We start from the raw sequence: 22773 nt of genomic DNA on the forward strand, positions 1-22773 counted from the left end.
CCTTGTGGTTGTCCTAGACTCCTCCTTCTCCCTCACTCATAGTATGGAATCAGTCACCTCTTGGACCTCTTTCAAATCTGTCTCTCTCCCATCTCACACCTGTGGTCTTCTATCAAGCTCTCCTCCTGCCATAGCTTCCCAATAGGTCTCCTTGACTCCAGCCTATTTCTTCTAATTTGTCCTCTCTAATATTGCCAACAGTGATCTTCCTAAAACGCAAAGTTGACAATATACTCTTCCTTTTAACTAATACCCTTCACTGTTTCTCATTACTTTGAGGATGAAATTCAAACTTCTCCCCATAGCCCAGGAAGCTCTGTAATATTTGGCTTCTTCCTCCCACTCCAACCTCACCCACTCTCCCTCCTGTCATGATGCTCTGGTCACACTAGTTTGCTTTCAGCTCCTGGAACACATCAAACTCTCCTACTTCAGAGCCTTTTGCACATGTAGTTCCCTCTACCTTTAACACTCTTCTTCACTGCTCCTCACAAGGCAAGTTCCTTCTCAAACTTTAATCTTAGCTTGTACTTCCTAAATAAGGTATACTCTCTCCTTGTTACCATGCATTAGCATATGCTGTTCTCTGAGGAATCCCACCCTTCACCAGTTTCTTTTTTGATCTAGTTAACTCCTAATTCTCCTATAAGACACAACACAGCATCATCTCTTCCCGGAAGGTTTTCTTGACCAGGTTAGATAGCCATCCTTTCTCTATTATATATAGTCAGAGAGAATCCTCTCTTTTGACTATGGTAATAGAAGAAGCTGTGTTCTTGCATGGACAGTTATGTACTTCCTTCTGTACAACACACAGATTAATGGGTTTTTATATAAAGTGATAAACGAATGACTTGAAAAACTTGATCTCTTATACAAAAAGGAAACTCTGCCTTCTGTTTTATCAGCTTTAATAGCCAGTACAAATAATGAAGAAAGGTCACTACAGTCTTGAGAGAGAGAATCTTCCAAAATGTGTGTATGAAGAAGGAAACTACCATAAATGACTGGTATCCAAGTATTTCCCATACATCATGTAGGATATCATGCATCAACATTTAAACTTTTATCATAACAAAATAAAATCAATGACATCTAAATTTTGAGTATTCATGTTATGTTACGTGACAGGGAGAAAAAACAGGCTAGAAATTCATATGTAAGATTCTGATTTTGTAAGGAAACACACACATACTATGAAGGAAAATTCCAATATCAAAATAAATATTTTTCAAATCTTTCCATTTTTTTTTCAAAATTTTCCATATATAATTATAAAAGGTAATACATATTACCTTTTAGGAAAAATAATTTAATAATTTGTATAGATTTTGAATTTTCTATAAATTGTTCAAATATATTTATACTAAAATTAATACTTACATCATCTGAATCTCCTGCTGCATCCCCTTTTTCACTACAAAAAAATAAGGAAAACAAATTTTAGCTTCAAAATGAAACTAACAAAATTATTCAATTATCCAAAAATTTAGAATATTTTGCTGGGATTAATAGTTCAAAAACACTTCAACACAGGAATTTCAGAATGGCATTGTAGAGCAAATAGAAACATTCTAAAGGGAAGTTGTTTCTATACATAGAATAAAAGGTATGCTCCATTAACACAAATACAAATTCACTAGAATTTTTTTAAAAAAGCAAACAACCAATAGTGTTATTTTCATGAACAAAAGGCTGCAGACAACAATTTCTTCTATTGGCTTGATGTATTCAGGCTGAAGAAGCCAAATCCCTCAAATGAAAGGATATTAAGAAAAGATTGTTTTAATATAGAATTTTTTTAAATGAGCTACAATAGTGAGTACAATAGTATTTTAGTCCCCTTTTGACACACTGGCCCAGTGAATCATGTGCAATTATATTTAACAGTAAGACATCTTCCCTTATCAAAGAGAAGCAGCAAAAATTTTCTGATAACTCCTGAAATATGTAAGGAATAATACTCAGTGAATTGGCCCAAAATGTGGTGACTTCTTCACAAAACCCTTCAAATCTGATTTGCTTACTCATGATTCTGAGACAAAAATTATGCAAGGAAAAAGTTAGCAAAAAAATTTTCAATTAAACATTAAATTGTTAAAGCAGACAGTTTCCTAGTATTCAAACTATCCCAAGATTTAAAAGGTTAACAGCTAATTTTAAATTTAATTAGTTCAGCAGAGGTTGATAGATAGCAAGGAGAATGAATGTGACTAGCGTGATTCTCTCCATTATGCTAGTAGCTCTACTACCCCCATTATCAAAATGCTTTAGTTTTTTGGTTGGGTTGACAAAACTTGACTTATGAGAACTGACTGTTTACTTCCAAAGGAAGCAAGAAAATGATCTGAGCCAGACAATAAGAACTTAGGATCACACTAGCACCATGCTAACCTTTCAACAGCTGGAACAGAGCTGAGATGTGGATCATCCTTAAGCAAGTCATGACTACTTTTGCTTTTTCCCTTCATGCTCTAGAAAGGAATGTATGATATAATCATGAGTAGAGAAAAATAGTCTTCCAAAAGGACAAGTTAACACATTTACGTAAAAATCTAGTACTGATATAATGTGGTTAGCAAAAGATATATGTTCCTGAAAATTTGAGTACAAACAAAAACTATAAATAGCAATCTTATTCTCCCATTGACTAAAAATATTTTAGAAACATCTTTCTTTCAAAAAGTGATATACCCTTAAAAATAAGTTTATTGATTACTATTTCCAAACACTAAACCCTCATTGTGATTTACCACTAATTAATTTTTGACCGATATATTAAAACTTAGAAGATAGATCACAAAAGTAATTTGAAATAAACACACACTATTATTCTTCAAATATACTGTCTATACTGCATAGAATCACTTTAAAAATGTACCCAAGCAACCAGATGAGAGCACCTACAAGGTGCTATTTAACATATGTAAAAGAGCCTTTCATGTATGACAATATTCATCAATGACCTAATATTTATTAAATACTTCAATTTCAAAGTTCATGTTCTCAATAAATTTATATTTTAGTAGGGAAACAAGACATAGTAAGATATAAGAAGTAGAACTATTAAAAAAACTACTACTACTATTATTCTAATTTATTAAATATATACTTTGTGTCAGGCACTGTGCTACAGTACAATATTCCCACCTTTCAATTCCTCCTGTCCCCAAATGAAAGTAAATAAGGTGGGCGTTATTAGCCCCATTTTACAGAGGGAAAATAAAGACTTAGAGAGATTAGCGATTTACTGAAGGTCACAAAGCTAGTGGTATAGGATCTAGGATTTAGATCCTGGTCTGTCTCACAATGATATAATAAATCCATTTTTCTTTTCCTAGAGGCCCCTATGGACCCAGAACAACTGGCCTGGTTTCAGAGCTGCAGACTATCCTACAGACTTCTCCACCACAAGGTATGAAAACTTCAAATTTATACCTTGTATCTCGAGGTGGAAAGCTGCTCACCATCCCCACCCCTCAACTAATCATGTAAGAGGGAAGAGTATGAGGTTAGAGTTGACAGGAAGAAAGGAAAATTTCTTTCTGTTTTGAAGGAACATTTTATTTTGAAAAATTCATCACAAAATGTGTTAACTAAAAATACAGAGAGGTAAAAATACCTCTTTCCCTTTAGCCCCATTCTTGACTGTTTAACAGCTCTGGGAACAGACTTCTAAATTTGACAGGCTTTACTTTGAGGCAGATGTATATTTTCTGAAATTTATTTCCATGATGAAAATAAAGGATTTTTAAATTTCTGTATTAACATGGAGTACTCCACATTTTCAAGACCTAATCAGTTTAAACATGCTTATAGTCTAGTTTAAAAAGGCAAAACAAAAATTTTTCTCAAACAGTTAATCTAAAGATACTATTTTTTTTTTTTTTTTTTTTTGCGGTACGCGGGCCTCTCAGTATTGTGGCCTCTCCCGCTGCGGAGCACAGGCTCCGGACGCGCAGGCTCAGTGGCCATGGCTTACGGGCCCAGCTGCTCCGTGGCATGTGGGATCTTCCCGGACCGGGGCACAAACCCGTGTCCCGTACATCGGCAGGCGGACTCTCAACCACTGCGCCACCAGGGAAGCCCAATCTAAAGATCCTATTATCTGTAATTTTAAAAAGTCGTAGAATCTGAATTATGCAATTAAAATATATTTCTACTTCCATAACCTTACACAAACCAAGGAGTAATAAAAAGACAAAACATCAAAGAATTATTTGATATCTGTCTAACAATGAAAACTGTTCAAAACCCAGAAGATGGTATAGTAGAAAAAACACAGGAAAAGAAGATAAGAGTTGGACCAAATGAGTTTCAAAATCTAGTATTCAGTAATTCTATGGGTTTTAGTCCAAAACGTGTACCATTTGAGGAAAGAGAATGACCTCATCCGACCTCAGAAACTCTGCTTACAAAATGGAAATAATAATAGCAGCCTTGCTTACTTCATACAAGAGAACTAAACAAGATATGTACAAAAGTGTACAAGTGAATATAAAATGACCTCAACTAGAATAAAACTTGAATATCTTTTTTTCATGCTTTCCTTCCTAAAATTTCTTCCTCTTGTGTCTTCAGCCATCAATGTTTATTTTCATCTATTCTAAGAAATAGTCCCTTATTAATTCTCCCCATGTGCCTCCCTAATGGGAGTCACAAAGACATTACAGCCAGAGTTGGCCTCAGACCCTCTTGTCCAGCCTCTTAGTAACATATCAGAAAATGAGAGTTGCACTAATAAATAACAGGAGTAAGATTAGAATTCAGGTCTCCAGGCTCTTGGTCTATTAACAAGCTCAACTATTTCATTTACTTGTAAATGTTAGTTTACAATTGTTAGCTTAATTAACATTAAAAAAATGGGTTCTTTTTTATCTCCCAAAACTTAAACCAGCTTAAAGGGAAAAAAAGAAACTTGTCTTACATTAACTTTAAGTAAGACTTTACAGGGCTTCCCTGGTGGCGCAGTGGTTGAGAGTCCGCCTGCCGACGCAGGGGACACGGGTTCATGCCCCGGTCTGGGAAGATCCCATATGCTGCAGGAGCGGCTGGGCCCGTGAGCCATGACCGCTGGGCCTGAGCGTGAGCGTCCGGAGCCTGTGCTGCGCAACGGGAGAGGCCACAACAGTGAGAGGCCCGCTTTACAATAGAAGGAAACTAATTAATCTGAATAATCATTACCATTTCAAATTTTAATTAATGTTTTAAATTAACATAGAAATATATGATCAAAAGCCATTTTTTAGATGTCCCTTCCTACTACAGTAGACTTTGAATCCTGCAGGCAGAGAAAACAAATTGTGGAAGAGCTGTAGAAATTGGGGATAGTTAGTCTCAAAGAGGATAAAAATGAATTCAGATATTTCTCTTTCATGCTTACTCTTTCTGAATGACCTATTTTAAGGTTGTTATTTACACCATCAGGTAACAATAATTTTAGAGGAAGAACAAACACCTAATATATTTTAAAACAATTTTTGAAAAAATTACATAAAAGCAGCTGGCTCATTAAAGAGTTTAGGGACGAACAAAATACTAAATATATTTAGTGAACACAATGTAAGAAGCGCCACAGTAAATTCAAAACTGTCTGTAAGCAAATCTGAAAATGAATATCAAAGGGGATGTGGGAAAATTATATTACCTGCCACTTCACACCCAAGAACATAGAGGCAGTGAAACAGTGGAAACTAAACAGAGTACAAGTGGAAAGAAAGAAAGCAAGAGGCATAGTGGTACAGAGGAACAACACTGGTCAAGAAGTGGGAAGGTCTGAGTCTCAACCTCTAACTACCTCTGTGTGATGGTTAATTTTATGCTATGTACCCAAGTTGTTTGGTCAAATACCAGCCTAGATGTTGCTATGAAACAGTTGTTTTTAGATGTGATTAGCACGTAAATCAGTAGACTCTGAGTAAAGCAGATTATCCACCAAAATGTAGGCTGGCCTCGTCTAATCAGTCGAAGGCCTTAAGAGCAAAGACTTTCCCAAGCAAGAAGCAATTTGGCCTCAACACTGTAACACAAAAATTATGCCTGACTTTCCAGCCTGAAAATTTTGGACTCAAGACTGTAACATTCACTCCACCCTGAGTCTCCAGCTTGCTGGCCTACTCTACAGATTTTAGACTTGCCAGCCCCCACAAACATATGAGCCAATTCCTAAAACTCAAGCAATCTATCAATCTTGATCTCTACTTCTCCCCCTCTCCTATATGTGTGTGTGTGTGTGTGTGTGTGTGTGTGTATATATATATATATATATACACACACACACACTGTTTCTCTCATGAACCCTATTACATTCTGTGACCTTTAGCACAGAACCAGAAAATTTAGTAGTTTGGGGGAAAAAAAAAGATCTTACAGGCCACTTAATCTAGTCTCCACACAATGCAGGAATCCCCTTAACATTACTGCTGACTATCAACCAGTGTCTCCACACCTGAAAGGAGCTTAATAGTCACACACACACACACACACACACACACACACACACACACACACACACGAAAATCATCCCTTTTTAAATGGCTTCTATTATTGGACAACTCTCTCTCTAATTGGGGAAAAACAGAATCTGTGTAATTTTCAACCATCCAACTAATCCTAGTTGTACCTTCTAGAACTAAAAATGAACTACAAACAATTGCTGTTATCAAGAATATTCCATACAGTTTAGTTTAGATACAAATAAATTGGTAGGCAGAGTAACAGCCCCTAAAGACGTCCACTTCCTGATCCTCAAAATCTGTGAGTATGTTCCTTGACTTGGCGAAAGGGATCTTGTAGATAAGTTAAGAATTTTGAGATGAGGAGATTATCCTGGATTATCAGGGTGGGTCCAAGGTAATCACAAGAGTCTTTATAAGAAAGAGGGAGGCAGGAGAGTCAGGTGCAGAATGATGAAAGATAAGAAAGACTTGACCTGCTATTGCTGGCTTTGAAGATGAAGGAGTCATAAGCCAAGGAATATAGGCAGTCTCTAGAAACTGGAAAAATAAGAGAATGGATTCTCCTCAGAGCTGCCAGAAGGAAGGCAGCCCTGCAAACACCTCGATATCTAGCCCAGTGAAACCTGTTTTGGACTTCTGGCCTCCAGAACTGTAAGACACTAAATTTGTTTTGCTTCAAGTCACTAAATTTACGGTAATTTGCTACAGCAGAAATATGAAACGATTACAAATATATTAACATTTAAAAAATTAAATATGAGCAGCTAGAAAGATAAGCATATCAAAGTTTAATACAATTTAATGGGGCAAAAACATTTTATAAAATAGACTGGGGAATTCCCTGGCCGTCCAGTGGTTAGGACTCTGTGCTTTCACTGTTGAGGGTGTGGGTTCAATCCCTGGTCAGGGAACTAAGATCCCGGAAGCCATGCACTGCAGCCAAAAAACAAATTTTTTTTTTTAAAAAAAGGGACTATTTAACACTTCTGACAACCTCTGTACAAATGGCCTAGCAGCACTCTCCAAGTCATGCCCAACCCACCTCCCAAATTTGGGGGAAACTTAAATTTCACAGGATAAATGAGAATAAGATAAAGACCTTCTTTATTCTCAAAAGTGATGCATTTGTCTATTGATATACCTTTTTCTGGGTAAGAAAATAGCTTTCTTATAACTTTGGATTTGAAGTTAAAATGCTAACATATACTGTAGTAAGAGAAATATTGTGTATCAATGTGAATGTGGCACAAATTAATCACTATTTTCAAATTTAGCTATTGAGACACTTTTATACTAAACCTACCATTTAACTTGCCTCAAGAAAACTACTTGTCTGATTGTAGCTTTTACTTGAAAAATATTTTCTGACATTTGTATTTAAGTCATACACAAAGATTCAGGGGTAAACTTGAAACCAATACAGACATTTGAATGAAACTGTTATTTAAGAAAGCAATATGAAGGGGAGGATCTTCCAGATAAAAACCTTTCAAATATTTGAAGCCTAGGATCACATTTTCACTTAGTTTTTACTTCACCAAAGTATATCCAGTCCTTAAGCATTCCCCAAGTAAGATGTTTTTTGGCATCATCCCCATCCTCCTCATGACCCTCTGTTCCTCTGGACACATCTAGTTTGTCAGTATCCTTCTTAAATGTGTTCAGAACTGAACAAAATGCTGCAAATGCGATCCCCCCAAATGCAAAGAATGTTAAATTCCTTATTCCAGAGACTTCATTCTTAGTAATTCAACTAGGGCTTACAGGCTATTAAGTCTTACACCTATTCAGCTGATTTCATTAAACTAAAGTACAGAATATACACGTACTCTTATTACATTTTAACTTATTCGTTCAAATAATCAGGCACAGGTTGACAACAAAGCACTCTTTGGGCAGAAGTATTCAATTAGCTATAAATCCATCTGACTGTACTATCTCCCGGATCACATTTCCTCATGTTGTCCACAAGAATATCATGAGAGACGCTGACAATGTGCTTTCCTGAACTCAAGATATGTTATTATGGCATCCTCCTATCATGCAATCCTATCAAAAAGGAAATGAAGTCAGTCTGGCCAGTCACTTAACCAGGGTCTCAGTTTCCTCATCTATAAAGAAAGGAAGTTGGACTAGATCCCTTTGAGCTATAAAATTCTATTATTCTAAAAGAGATTTTATCAGGTAGTAGAAAGATACTGAAATAAATAACGAAAGAAAGCTAACCCATGGGAGAGAGGCACCTTGTCATGAGTAATGAGTGGGGTGAAGCAGCGTCTGTAATCCCACGCTGATAACCCATAAACCAGAGGGGACTCTATCTTATTTCTCCTTCCACATAAAGTAAAGCCTCAATTCAGACTTTACCAATTATTAACTTGTGATGTTAGGTTCTGGAATAAAGATTAACACTGTGGAGTCACTGGAAAAAGAAACTTGATAAGCAAATGAATAATGAAACAATTATTTTCAAGCCCTCTAGAGATATTTAATTTCATGCAACCACTGAAACTGCAAATTGTTCTCAGTCATTGTGAAAGACACTGATTTGACTTTGGCTCTAGTTATTTACACTTAAAAACAGTAAGGTTAAATTTTAAAAAAATATATTATTCAGTCACACTTTTCCAATACTCAGGCTAGCCTTCCCTTTTCTGGTCAAAGTTTCATTTCACCCAAAAGGTAAAATGTATTTGAAGGATGCCCATAGTCTGAAGAACAGTACAAAAGCAAAATAAACAAAACGCACTCCCATTTCTGTTCTCTCTAGAATTTATCTCATGCCCTCTAGAGAAATGTCCTTTTCTTTAAGCCAGTAAATTTCAACAATTTTTGCTTATTGTTGCTCTTTTCTCAAACTAAACTTACCCATGACTCCATTATATGAACACACAAAACAGCTAAATTCGGTAGGCCAAAGATTCTGCAAGACCCACTCACATGTGGAGAGTGGATTGTTGGTGGGTCACGATGTACAGATATACACCCATGCTCTCCAAGGCCGTTCAAGTTACTATTCAGAACCCTGTGGGAGTGCTCAGGAAGGGCACTGCATCCGCAGTGCTGTGCTTAGGGCTTCCTCCCTCAGGAAGCTGAACTGGTGAAGTTTCTCACTAGCCCTCTAGACTACTTGAGTATGAGGGCAGCAGCTTCTGCGTGATAATCATGATCATATTAGTGACTGATATTCTTTAGCTCTCTGAGAATAAAATACAATTTATAACATACAGTATACAGTTTAAGACATTTGACTTTTGAAACCATCTTTCGATTGCATGACATCAAAATAAGGACTATCTGTATCCTTATTTCACAACTGTAAATGTAAATATTATTGCCATGTTACAAAGGAAAATGGAGACTCAGAGAGACTAAGTTATTCAAGGTCGCAGACTATCTATAGAAAGTGAAGTGCCAATATGAGTTTGTATAATCCCAAATCCATGCTATTTCTACTGCAACACACTGCCACTCAAAGATGACACAAAGTTTACCATGAAGGAGCTCACAGCCTAGGACCCTACAAAATTAATAAGGCAGAAAGAAAAGGGTATAATGTTTGAATACTATACAACAAGAACACAGTCATACATTTCTTGTGTAATAAAGCAAAAAGAATGTTTTTAAAAGCAAAATATAAGTATCACAAGAAAGGTAGACATTAGATCAGAAAAAGAAAAGATTAAGAAAAACTGGAAAAGACATTTAGAAAAGATAGTGTTCTAGGTGTTGAAAATAAATATGACTTCGACATTCAGAAGTGTGATAGAACACTTCAGGCAGGGGAAAGAACATGAACGAAGACACACAAAAAGGAAAATACAAGGCATATATGTAGAACAGCAAATATTTCAGATCTGTTAACACAGTGTTTCCTACATTTCCCAGATAAGATTTCCAGTGAATTCATTAAAAGTACAGATTCTCAGGTTTCTCCCTCGGAGATTTTGATTCAGTAGGTGTGAGATGGGGTCTAGGAATTTAATTTTTTTTTAAAGTACTACAAGTGACTTTTTTATTACTAAGGAAGTTTAAGAAGCATTAGACTAAAGGACAGAGTTGGCAAAGGCGAGTCGTGAAAGAAGCAGCTTGAAATAATAGGCCAAGGAATTTGGCCTTATTTCTATAGTCAACAGAAAGCAACTATAACATCTTAATCAGGCTTCAGGAAGACTATTCTGATAGTAAAGAGTGGAAGGGAAAAAAGAGAAGGGAGATGGGAGACCAGTCTGTAGACTAGGGCTGCAGCCCAGGCTAGAGATAATAAAGCCTGGAACAAGGGTAATAGTAAAATAAATTAAAAAGAAAAAACGGATTTGAGATACGCCATGGATGAAAAATTGGTAGAACAGTTCAACTAACTGGTTGTGCAAGAAAAAAAATAAGAAAAACGTCAAATAAATCTAAAATTCTTCTTTAGGGGGCACTGATACCAGGGAATTAGAAAGAGAAGTCACAGAACAGGGAGAAGTTTGGGAAGAAAAGATAATGCATTAAGCCTTTGGCTAGGGCTTGGGTAACAAGTGAGATATTTAAATATAGAGATGTCTAGTAGGCAGCTGGAGAAAAGAAAAGTAAGTCAGCCTAGAGATACAGATTTGAGAGTCTGAAACAAACATTTGATAATTTTATCACAGAGCACCCTCAATTTAAAAGTCAGACAAGAGAATTGTGATGACACCATACTAGAGTTATCCTACTTATTTGATAATGGACTGTGGGTTGCAATTTTCTTGGCAGAGAGGGAAGAATTTACTTAGTCTTTCTACTGTTTAAAGTGTTTTACAGGTTTAAGAGCAAACATAAAAAGCAAGCTAGAACTATCTACGGTGGTATCTTTCATATTTCAACCTTGTAGCAAACACAAATTGCTTTTGGAGTATCCAGTTCACTATAATTCAGTAGAAGTTAAACATTATTATTTTTTCTTTTTTTACTTTGTGCAAAAGTAAGCAGCAGGAGGAAGATATGCTTTAAACGTTTAAGACATGCTGTTGCTACCAATAGAAAAAATTCAAACTAATTTCCTAGTAGAGTCAATCTCAAAGTAATTGTGCACAAAAGTTATTTTAGACCAGAAATTTAATTCAACAAAGGATTGACAGAAAAATTCCTTTTGCCTACACTTGCTCTACAAGGCTGCTAAACTTAGTACTACCCAAGACCCTACAGAAGTTAGGGAAGGGCAGTGGGCCGACTGCATTGAGCTGACCCCCACCCCAGAATGCTGTGCTACCAGTGAAATTTCTTGCCAGCCTTTTAGAAGGAGGCAGCTTTTTTTTCCGGCCGCACCGCTTAGCATATGGGATCTTGGTTCTGAGACCAGGAATGGAACCTGCGTCCCCTGCAGTGGAAGCTCAGAATCTTAACCACTGGACCGCCAGGGAAGTCCCTTAGAAGGAGGCAGCTTTTGCAGCATTCAAAATCACATTAGATGCTTTAATAGCTATAGAAACCTAAGTTCAAAATTCTGATTCCACGACCTCCTAATTATACAGTCTTAGGCAAGCAACTTAACATCTCAGTATTGATTTCGTCATTTACAAAACAGGAACAGTAACATCCATATCACATGGTTGTTATAGAGATTACATAAAATAAATACTTAGCACAGATAAGAAGAAAAATCATTACAACGCAGTATAACACGTGTTTGATGGCTCAGCCTGGGTGAAAGTTGTCTTGGGGAGGGAGGCAGAGGTAGTGAGGAGTTAATAATGGAGGTAAATTTTAAAAGGAAAAATAAAAATTAGCCAAATAAAGGAGAGCACACACTCCAAGCAAAAGAAAAAAAGGGGTTGGGGGGACACTGGGGAAGGCATGGATACGCAAGGAAACTTGACATCTTCACAAAACATCAGTGAAAAGGAATCCTGGAAATTCCCAGATCTAACATTCATGATTTTTTCCATTTACAAATATACCTACAGGATCATGACATACAGTGAATCTTTCATTTTGATTAGGGACAAATTTGAATCATGAATAATATAAGACTAGTATACTGACGATGACTTCTGAGATACCAGGGTAACAGTGATTGGTGATGTTGATAAGGAATAGGAAAAGGAGGTTTTCATGTAAAGATGGATTTAATTTTGATATCTAAAATAGAGAAGTTTCCTAAAGGCAACTCAGAATGAGGGACAAGAGCCCAGAAGAAATATTTGGCCTTGTCTCCTAGAGTTCAGAATGTTAGTATACGTGTGGTAACTGAATCAATGCTATCAAATAGATCAATCAAGGATACTGAAGACAGCAAAAAAAAAAAAAAAAAAAAAGACTAAATATTTCTTATACATGTCCATTTTAATTCAGTTTTAATGCAAGGGGTATAAATAGAGTGCTTACTCTATGCCCAATATTAGCCTACCAAAACCAGGCTCAACGATGAGGGAAGCACATGGATAAAGAAGTAAAGACAAGGGTAAAAATAATGTGCTTTTAAGTCGATGCTATTGTAAGTGTCAGTAAGAAACAGGTGACTACATCAAGCAAGTAAGGTAGTACTAGGTTATAGGGTTTTAATTACATACTACAGTAAAGACTTTGAATCTTATCCTTTAGGTCTCAGTGTTCACTAATTTTTAAGAAAGAAAGACATACGAAAATTTGGGGGAGTAAAAACCCTTGAAGATGATTTTCTTGGGGCATATTTGTCAGAATCACTGCTTTAAACAATGGTGGGGCACTGTAGGTGTTTCAGCAATGAGTACTGTGATGAAAGTGATATTGAGGAAAACCATACTTAAAGGCCTATGGTGAGCATTGGTGGGATAAAGGACAGGAGGCAATGTATAACCTTGAGACATGGATTTTATAGTGAGACAGATGTAGGTTCAACTCCCAGCTCTAGCTACTTATTAGTTATGTGACTTTGAGCAAATTACAACCTATTCATACCTTAATTTATTCATAGGTAAAATGGGAATGATAATTCCTATCTAAAGAGCTGTGATGAGAATTAATGAAATGATTAAATACATATAAATAATACTAAAATGAATACAAGAGCTTTGGTCTGTCACTGTTTATTCCAGTAATGATAATTACAAAATCATCTGGCAATCCAATTAAACCAAGCATAATTAAAATCTGAATCATAAAATTAAATCATTCTTTAACTCTAGTTGTAACTGATTTTTTAAAATGCCAGATTAAAAAAAAATAACTATCTCAAATCATCTCAGAAGTTGCAAATATTACGGACCACAGATCATTTTATGAATTGGTTCAATGAACACTTACTAAATGTGTACCATGTAAAACATGCTGTGCTATGTATAGCAGGAGATTAAAAAATGAGTGAGATATAGACCCTAATCTCTTTTATAATTCAGAACAAAGGGCAAATTAAGAGTTTTACCTGACTAACTCGATTTACTTCCTCCTCTTCTTCCTCAGCTTCCTCTCCAAATGAAAGTAAACTAAAATTTCTGATCAGAAATAAAGAAGAAAAAAAAAAAAAGAAGGAAAAAAGAATTAAAGAAAAAATTTAGGAAGAAAAAGTTAAACAAAACTTATAAATATCCTACTTTCAAAGCAATAGAACCATTAAATACACTAAGTCAAGCATGATAGAAATAATTAAAGCTTTTTATAGTTACCAAAACTGGTGAGCAAAATGGGGATTTCTAAAAAACTAATAAACATATAGCTCTGAGAGTACTACAAATGGGAAGCAATTTATCTAGTGTCTGCCAAAGCAATCTTAATATTTTAAAATTAATAAGTTAAACAAAATTGTCAAAAAAAGCAATAAATTTAGCTAACCAAATGGTACATGGGAAGAAAAATCAAGTTTGTCTTTTTTGAGCCTTCAAATTAATATATCACAAGGAAGATAAATAATAAGTTATTAAAACTCTCCTTTCAAATATTGGAAAAATAAAAGATTTGGCCACAATAGAGGAATTTCATTTAAAAACTTAGATATAATCAATAACTACCACATCATCCCTATTATATTTGCTATGAATTAAAAACAAAAACATCCAACTTTTGGGCTTGTTGTCAAGATAAATCACAGTTATGGAATATTATATCTGAATATAGTGACAGTGACCTTTCACCCAGAAATAAATTAGTTAAAATAAATAATTAAAAATAAAAGGAAATCAAATATAAAGCTGTATAAGAAGTTATTTTCCCACAAGATAGCAATGGCTTATTAAAGTGTCTGGCTCATATGCGACAGTTTAATAATAGCAACTTAACTTACTTACATTGTAGGATATCAAGAAAAGAAATGAATATATATTGAATACCTACACTATTGGGTGTTTTCAAATTCCCCTTCTCATTTAATCTTCATTATAACCAGGTGTTGTATTATAAATCTCCATTTTATAAGATGGGGAAACTGAAGCTCAGAAAGATTAATAAACTTTGCTTCTTATAACTGGGGCAGGCAGTATTATACTTAAAACTGTCTGACTCTAACACTTGTAAGTACAATAAAATCCCTAATACGACGCTACAGTTCAGTAAAAAAGTTGAAATCCAACTCTCTGATATCTATTTTAATAAAATAGACAAAATAATCTAAAGAACATTGTTCACAAATTACTGAAATTTATTAAAAGAAGAAATTTCTATTTTTAGAAAACTATCCTTAGGAAATAATACAGAAACAGCTCTATGTTTAAATATATTTATAATAAGATTATCTTAATAGCACCAAAAAATAAGAGTGAAAAGTTAAATAATGTAACCAGGTGGTCATTATATCCTTCATACTTTACTTTCTAAGTTCTTTATCCTGAGCATATATTAATGGAAAAACAAGTAAAAAACAAAAAAATTTCTCAATAACTCATTTACATAAATAAGTCTTGTAGTGATCATAAATATTTACCTACTTTTTAACACAGATTTCATATGGACATCTCAGACAATACTTATTTACCTTAAGTTTTTAAAGTTATATATTGTATTTGAATATAAGAAATGTACATTTAGAAAAACACACGCACAATATAATTTAGATAGTACCTCTTGGTCCAAACTGACCTCCCCTCACTACTAAACAATTGTTACTAAAGGAAATAAAGTGAACTAAATGAACCAGTGTTGCTTTTCAAGCTGAGGAGAAAATCTTTCTACTCTGATTATTACTTTGTGCCTCTGGGTTTCAATTTCTTTACTTCCTCCTCTGGTTTCTCTTTTTTTGGCTTTTTTATTTCTCTTGGAATGATGTCATCAAAAGGATTAAACAAAACCTATGGAAAGAAATATTTTGAAAACACGATTCAATTTTATAAAATTTCACAAAAACTTAAAACCAATATTTAATTATGTTGCCATTAGTGTCTATAATTTTTCCTCACATAACCACTACAAGCATGATATATACTTCCACTTACATGGCCTCACTGGATTCTCCCAGTAATCCAATATGCTACTAAGTAAAAGGTATTTTATCCCTATTTTACAAAAGGGAAAAATATTCAAGAAAACATAACACATAGTAAGAGAGACAAACTCAGGTATTTTGACTCCAAATCAAATGCTCTAAGGTCCTTGCTTCCTCAATGAAGAATCACTCTTAAATTACCTAAGATATCACTTCACTGGGCTAAATAAACCTAATTCATCCAGCTTTCCATTATGAGTCCAGTATTGCACTCATTGGATTACCAGCTGAAGTTTTATCTTTGAATTCGAAATCTTCAATTAAAAAAGTTCTTAATCAGAAACTGTGACTAAATTACAGAGATAAAATCTAAGTAGTGATGTTAATTTCATCTAATAATTTAACAATACAAATAATCAATTTCTCCTAAGTGATAATTTAAGTAATGTATCCCATAATAATCATGCTCCTACCTCACAACATTTTATTTTGTGTGGATTACGTGGTCTTTCTTCATCATCAATGTCTACTTCTGTCAGTCGTAGCATGTTATATACTGTATCCCCTGTAATCTAACAAATAAAAAAGAAAATTTAATTGAAAAATAGTAAATTCATTCTTTGAAATAAGGGAGGACTTTTGAAAATATTTTTTAAATAACTGAAAGGGAATTTCATATTGTTATATAAGAGTATATGCATTAAATGGTATAAAAAAGCAACATCATCCTAAGGGGAAAAGGCATTGATGAAGTTTAATCCCTCAGTAAGATTTGAGAAATTTCCAATATATACTTAATGTCAGTTTTTATTAAAAATATAATGCCAAATAACCTCCTTCTGAATGACTACTTTTTGTTCAAACATTATAAACAAATTTACACTTTAGAATAGGGTAGAACAAGCAAATAACAATAACAATGTGGTAAGTGCTCTGCAGACATTATTAAAGGCATTCTCCAAAGAGATAAAGTTGATTGTTTTTAGAGGTCGGCCATGTCTGCTAGAGTGGGCTAAATACATATTTCAGGGAATCCTATACAGAACATCCAATGATTCCACTTTTGGTTTGTTTTACTTTTAGCAAGGATACGAAAGAGTAATATAACCCAGATAACTTCTAAGCCCTGGAAGTTATATCAAATAAAAGAGAAATGGAATTTTTAAAAAAGACATTATCTCATTTAATCCTCAAAACATCCTAAAAGTAGGTACTATCATTATCTTGCTTTTCCAGATAAGAAAATTGAGGTTCAAAGAAGTTATACAGCCGACAGTGACGGCCATTCTGACTTGTAACCACTATGCTATACTTTGTCTCTAATGTGTAAGTTATATAACATCAATTGTAAACAGTGGTGCAGAATGGCAACATAAATCTCATTTTATTATATACTTATTTTTTGTAAATAATAGGAAGGAAAATCTGTGAACATCAGACAACCTGTGTTGGAGTGACTCAAATGCACCAATGCATATTTCTTAATCCACGTTAAGTATTAAGCAACAATACTGTATTGAATGTTTTTGGCATGACTCCTCTTATTCAACATTTCTAAAAAGTTCTAAAATAATACCAGTTTTCCAGTTGTGCTAAGTGTGTTCTTTCCCTTTTCATCTTTTGTCTAAGATGGGGGAAACCATTCTTGTTGAACCAGCAGAGGGAGCTGATGCACTAGTGATGTCTAACACACCTAAGACTTAATAAAACTATCTGGGAAAATACTGGAATATTTATGAAAAGGGAGAAGCATGAGAAAAAAAAATCTTCAGAATCCTTTTAAAGAAAACTATTGAAAATTCTATGGAAATGATAATCTCTGATATGATGTTAAATGTAAGCAGGATTAAATAGGTATTGTTCAAAGTAATATTTCAGGTAAAAAGTTTTAATGTTGGGACTTCCCTGGTGGAGCAGTGGTTAAGAATCCACTTGCCAATGCAGGGGACATGGGTTCGATCCCGGGTCCAGGAAGATCCCACATGTGGAGCAACTAAGCCTATGTGCCCCAACTACTGAGCCTGTGCTCTAGAACCCGCGAGCCACAACTACTGAAGCCCGCGTGCTTACAGCCCGTGCTCCACAACAAGAGAAGCCACCGCAATGAGTAGCCCGCACACTGCAACGAAGAGTAGCCCCCGCTCGCTGCAACTAGAGAAAGCCCAGGCACAGCAGTGAAGACCCAACGCAGCCAAAAATAAATAAATTTATTTAAAAAAAAAAGTTTTAATGTTAACACAAGTTCCACTTTAAACTGAAGGGAATTCATCATTAACAAGATAAACTTTAAACTACTAAATGTTATTACCTAGGTGTCTTTCTAAAAATTTTAAAACAGTAGCAGCTGAGTGACGTAATAGCTAATAATACCATTAATACAATTTTAGAAAACAGAAAAATTTAAAGTTAAAACCAATGACTTGTTTGAAAAACACACACAAAAATTCAGGTGGTTCCTCATAGTTTATTATAACAGGAATATACAGTATTCCATCATTTTTAGAAATAATAAATAAATATCCTAGGGAATATTTTTATGAAGGCAGCTCTTAGATAAGTTGATCATATATATCATAGAAGCTTAAGATAACTGGATACGAACCTTTCCAAAGATGGTGTGCTTATTGTTAAGTTCATCTGCTCGACCCAATGTAAAGAAAAACTGACTGCCATTATCATGAGGACCAGCATTTGCCATGGCAACCAGTCCTCTCCGATTAAAACGCAACCGTGAGTGGAATTCATCCTGAAGCATTAAAAAAAAAAGATTTAGTGAATGTCCTCAGTTATAAGGCCCTTCATATTTCAGCTAACAAGCAAGGTCCCATACAACTTCTAACCAAAAATGCTGAAGTTTTATTTAGCTGATTTTCACATATAATCAAATCCAATATCTACAGTTCCTGCAATTCTATTAAACTTCACTAGCCTGTAAGTATCTTCTAAATATACTCAGCCACAAATTTAGCCTGTTTTCTGGAAAGCTTACTACTTACACAGAGGAAGGGTACTCAAGGGGAATGGATTTCTGAGTCATTTCCCTATTCTTCTCATCTCTCAAAGCCATCTAAGCATTTAGAACCTTCTATTTTTTTTTTCTCCAGGATAACTACTTTTGAATCATTACAGAGTCTTCAACTATTCCCTTCCTGACCCCATTCTAAATGTCATGAAACAATTGTTTTCTTCTTCTTTTTTAATTCAAGGAATCTAGTATGATTATGTTATGTGCTTCACTGTGTTTTTTAAAGTCCTAAGTTGAATCATCTCTGAACTGGCACTGGTCCCATTTGACAGTTTTCAAAAGAGCAGGAGCAAGCCATTCTAAGGTGGTTTTCTTGCTAGGGCAGGATTACATAACATATACATTAGTCTCTTAGTTAATAGAAGACCTGATACTAGACTCATTTATAATATAGGCATGTTATGTAATCAATGTTTTTCAGAAAGGAAGTTCTGTTTCCTTAATAAATTCGTCTCAAGGGATTTGAACTCAAAGGATCATAACTCTGGATACTGTATTAAAAATGACCTAATTGAAAAACTTACCAAGATATCTGTATCATTTGAATATAATAAGCAAAAATCTCAATTTAGAAAGGAACTGTCACAAAGAGCTATTCTGTTAAACCAAATAATAGAATAAAGGAATGCTTCCTACCAGATGGAGGCTCTAAAATAATGAGATATCTCAATTTTGTAAAATATAAAATAGTCTAACAGTGACATTTGAGACTCTTTTATAACCATTTCACATGCTCTAAGGCCACTATCATATGAAAATTAAAGCAAACAGTTGAAGTATTTTTCTCAAGAATCATACAGTAACCCAGTATAAAATTAAAGGAAATTCCAGATACTCTATCTTACTAGTATAAATTTGAAGTTTTTAAAAATTCACATATTTTAAGAGCTATTGATGCTTACTCATTAAAAGAACATAATATTGATACCATCAGATTAATAAATAACCCTGCTTTTAGCTTTTACTTGAACCCCCTGCTATCCTTTATATCTTAATTATGACATTAACTTTTTTTCTTTTTAGATCTATGTTGGCAGTTAACAAAACACTGACCTATTCTTGATTAAAACCCACAGCTCTTCTAACTTTTATGTTGCTTCTTCCTTCTGTTTCCCCTTCTGATTTCTTGTTACAGCATGCATTTTGTGCTACAGAGGTCTATTGTGTACAATTTAAAATGAATTCTGCTATGGACTGAATTGTGTCCTCTCATAGTTCATATGTTGAAGCGCTAACCTACAATGTGACTGTACTGGAGATAGGGCCCATAAGAAGATGAAAAAGGTTAAATGACTTCACAAGAGTGAAGTCCTAATCCAGTAGGGCTGGTGCCCTTAATAGAAGAGGAAGAAACACTAGGACGTTCTCTCTCCACCATGTGAAGACACAGCAAGAAGGCAGCCATTTGTAAGCCAGGAAGAGAAGCTTCACAGAACTGTATGCTAGCACCTTGATCTTGGACTTCCTAGCCTCCAGAACTGTGAGAAATAAATTCCTATTGTTTAAACCACCCAGTCAGAGGTATTTTGTTATAGCAGTTCAAGCAGATTAATATAAATTCTATACAGTATTAAATAAAATGTTTTAAAATAGGATGGCATATGCAATGTTCTAGAAATGTTTTACACATACAAAGTTACCGAGATCAGATACAGTCAGATATCGGGAAATCTGTTATATAGTCTTTTTTTCTGACTCACATTTTCCTCACTACCACCTTTAGCTCCATCTGGATTCAATCTAGCGTAAAACGTTGTGACAAGACAACTTAGAAAGAATGCTTGATGGGGTAAGTGCTGCTCTTATTCTGTATAATCCTAAATATATGATAGACCCGATTTTGTGCACTAATGTAAAATGCATTTTCTTCTATGGGGGACAATCATTTTTAATTAAGCAATCCAAGCTGACTTGAAAATAGATAAAAAATATTCAGTCTCACCTTGAATGGGGCTCCATAGATAGACTCTCCACCAGTCCCTGTACCAGTAGGATCTCCCCCTTGGACTATAAAACCAGGTACAACTCTATGAAATATGGTGTTGTCATAATATGCTGGAAGAAAATAAAAAGAATTTATCATTCTTTTTCTGATTTTTCATTGTTAGTGTAAAGAACTGCAACAGATTTCTGTATGTTAATCTTGTATCCTGCTACCTTGCTAAAATTGTTTATCAGTTCTAATAGTTTTTGTGTGGTGTCTAAGTTTTCTACATAGAGTATCATATCATCTTCATATAATGACAATTTTACCTCTTCCCTTCCAATTTGGATACCTTTTATTGCTTTTTCTTGTCTGACTGCTATGGCTAGGACTTCCAATACTATGTTGAATAGAAGTGGTGAGAGTGGGCATCCTTGTCTGGTTCCAGATTTTGGCAAGAAAGCTTTCAGTTTTTCACCACTGAGTATTATGTTGGCTGTGGGTTTGTCATAAATAGCGTTTATTATGGTGAGATATGTTTACTTCATACCCACTTTGGTGAGAGTTTTTATCATGAATGGATGCTGAATTTTATCAAATGCTTTTTCTGCATTTATTGAGATGATCATGTGGTTTTTGTTTTTTCTTTTGTTGACAAAACAATCCCTTTTAAAATCACATAAAAAAATAAAATATGTAGGAATAAACCTGACCAAGGAGGTGAAAGACCTATATGCTGAGAACTATGAAACATTGATAAAGGAAACTGAAAATGATTCAAAGAAATGGAAAGATATCCCATGCTCTTAGACTGGAACAATTAATATTGTTAAAATGACCATACTACCCAAAGCAATCTACATATTTAATGTGATCCCTATAAATTACCTATGACATTTTTCATGGAACTAGATCTAATAATCCTAAAATTTATATGGAACCACAAAAGACCCAGAATTGCCAAGCAATCCTGAGGAAAAAGAACAAGGGTGGAGGCATAACTCTCCAAGACTTCAGACAATACTACAGAACCACAGCAATCAAAACACTGTGGTATTGACCCCAAAACAGATATATGGATCAAGAGAAAGGAATAGAGGGCACACACCTATGGTCAATTGATCTTCAACAAAGGAGGCAAAAATACACAACAGAGAAAAGACAGTCTCTTCAACAAGTGGTATTGGGAAAGTTGGACAGCTGCATGTAAATCAATGAACTTAGAACACTCCCTCACACCAAACACAAATACAAACTCAAAATGGCTTAAAGACTTAAATGGAAGACATGACACCATAAGACTCCTGGAAGAGAACATAAGCAAAACATTCTCTGACATAAATCATAGCAATGCTTTCTTAGGTCAGTCTCCCAAAACAAAAGAAATAAAAGCAAAAGTAAACAAATGGGACCTAATCAAACTTACAAGCTTTTGCACAGCAAAGAAAACCATATACAAAGTGAAAAGACAATCTACAGAATGGGAGAAATTATTTGCAAAACATGAGACTGACAGGGATTAATATCAACAATATACAAACAGCTCAATATAAACAAAGAAACAACCCAATCAAAAATGGGCAGAAGATGTAAATAGACATTTCTCCAAAGAAGACATACAGATGGCTAACAGGCACATAAAAAGTTGCTCAACATCACTAATAATTAGAGAAATGCAAATCAAAACTATAATGAGGTATCACCTCACACCAGTCAGAATGGCCATCATGAAAAAGTCTACAAATAATAAATGCTGAAGAGGTGTGGAAAAAAGGGAACCCTCCTACACTGTTGGTGGGAATGTAAATTGGTGCAGCCACTATGGAGAACAGTATGGAGGTTCCTTAAAATAACTTAAAATAGAGTTACCATATGATCCAGCAATCCCACTCCTGGGCATATATCCAGAAAAGACAAAAACTGAAATTTGAAAAGATACATGCACCCCATTGTTCATACGGCATTATTTACAATAGCCAAGACATGGAAGCAACCTAAGTGTCCATCAACA

General features: G+C 34.7%; 1 protein-coding gene across 6 annotated transcripts in view; it reads right to left on the reverse strand.

Moving 5' to 3' along the window:
- Positions 1-22773, reverse strand: part of CWC27 (CWC27 spliceosome associated cyclophilin) — a 238151-nt gene that overhangs the window by 198367 nt on the left and 17011 nt on the right. For all 6 annotated transcript variants that reach the window (XR_004483733.2, XM_033429886.2, XM_033429887.2 and 3 more), the window contains exons 3-9: positions 20781-20893; positions 18416-18559; positions 16287-16385; positions 15576-15679; positions 13825-13894; positions 2395-2474; positions 1384-1417 (exon numbers count right to left, since the gene is read on the reverse strand). Coding sequence is in view for 5 of the 6 variants with exons in the window: in XM_033429886.2 (XP_033285777.1) it covers positions 1384-1417; positions 2395-2474; positions 13825-13894; positions 15576-15679; positions 16287-16385; positions 18416-18559; positions 20781-20893 (644 nt within the window). In the remaining variant the exon portion in view is untranslated. The remainder of the gene's footprint in view (positions 1-1383; positions 1418-2394; positions 2475-13824; positions 13895-15575; positions 15680-16286; positions 16386-18415; positions 18560-20780; positions 20894-22773) is intronic.

Source organism: Orcinus orca, chromosome 3 (genome assembly GCF_937001465.1).
Source record: "Orcinus orca chromosome 3, mOrcOrc1.1, whole genome shotgun sequence".
Lineage (NCBI taxonomy): Eukaryota > Metazoa > Chordata > Mammalia > Artiodactyla > Delphinidae > Orcinus > Orcinus orca.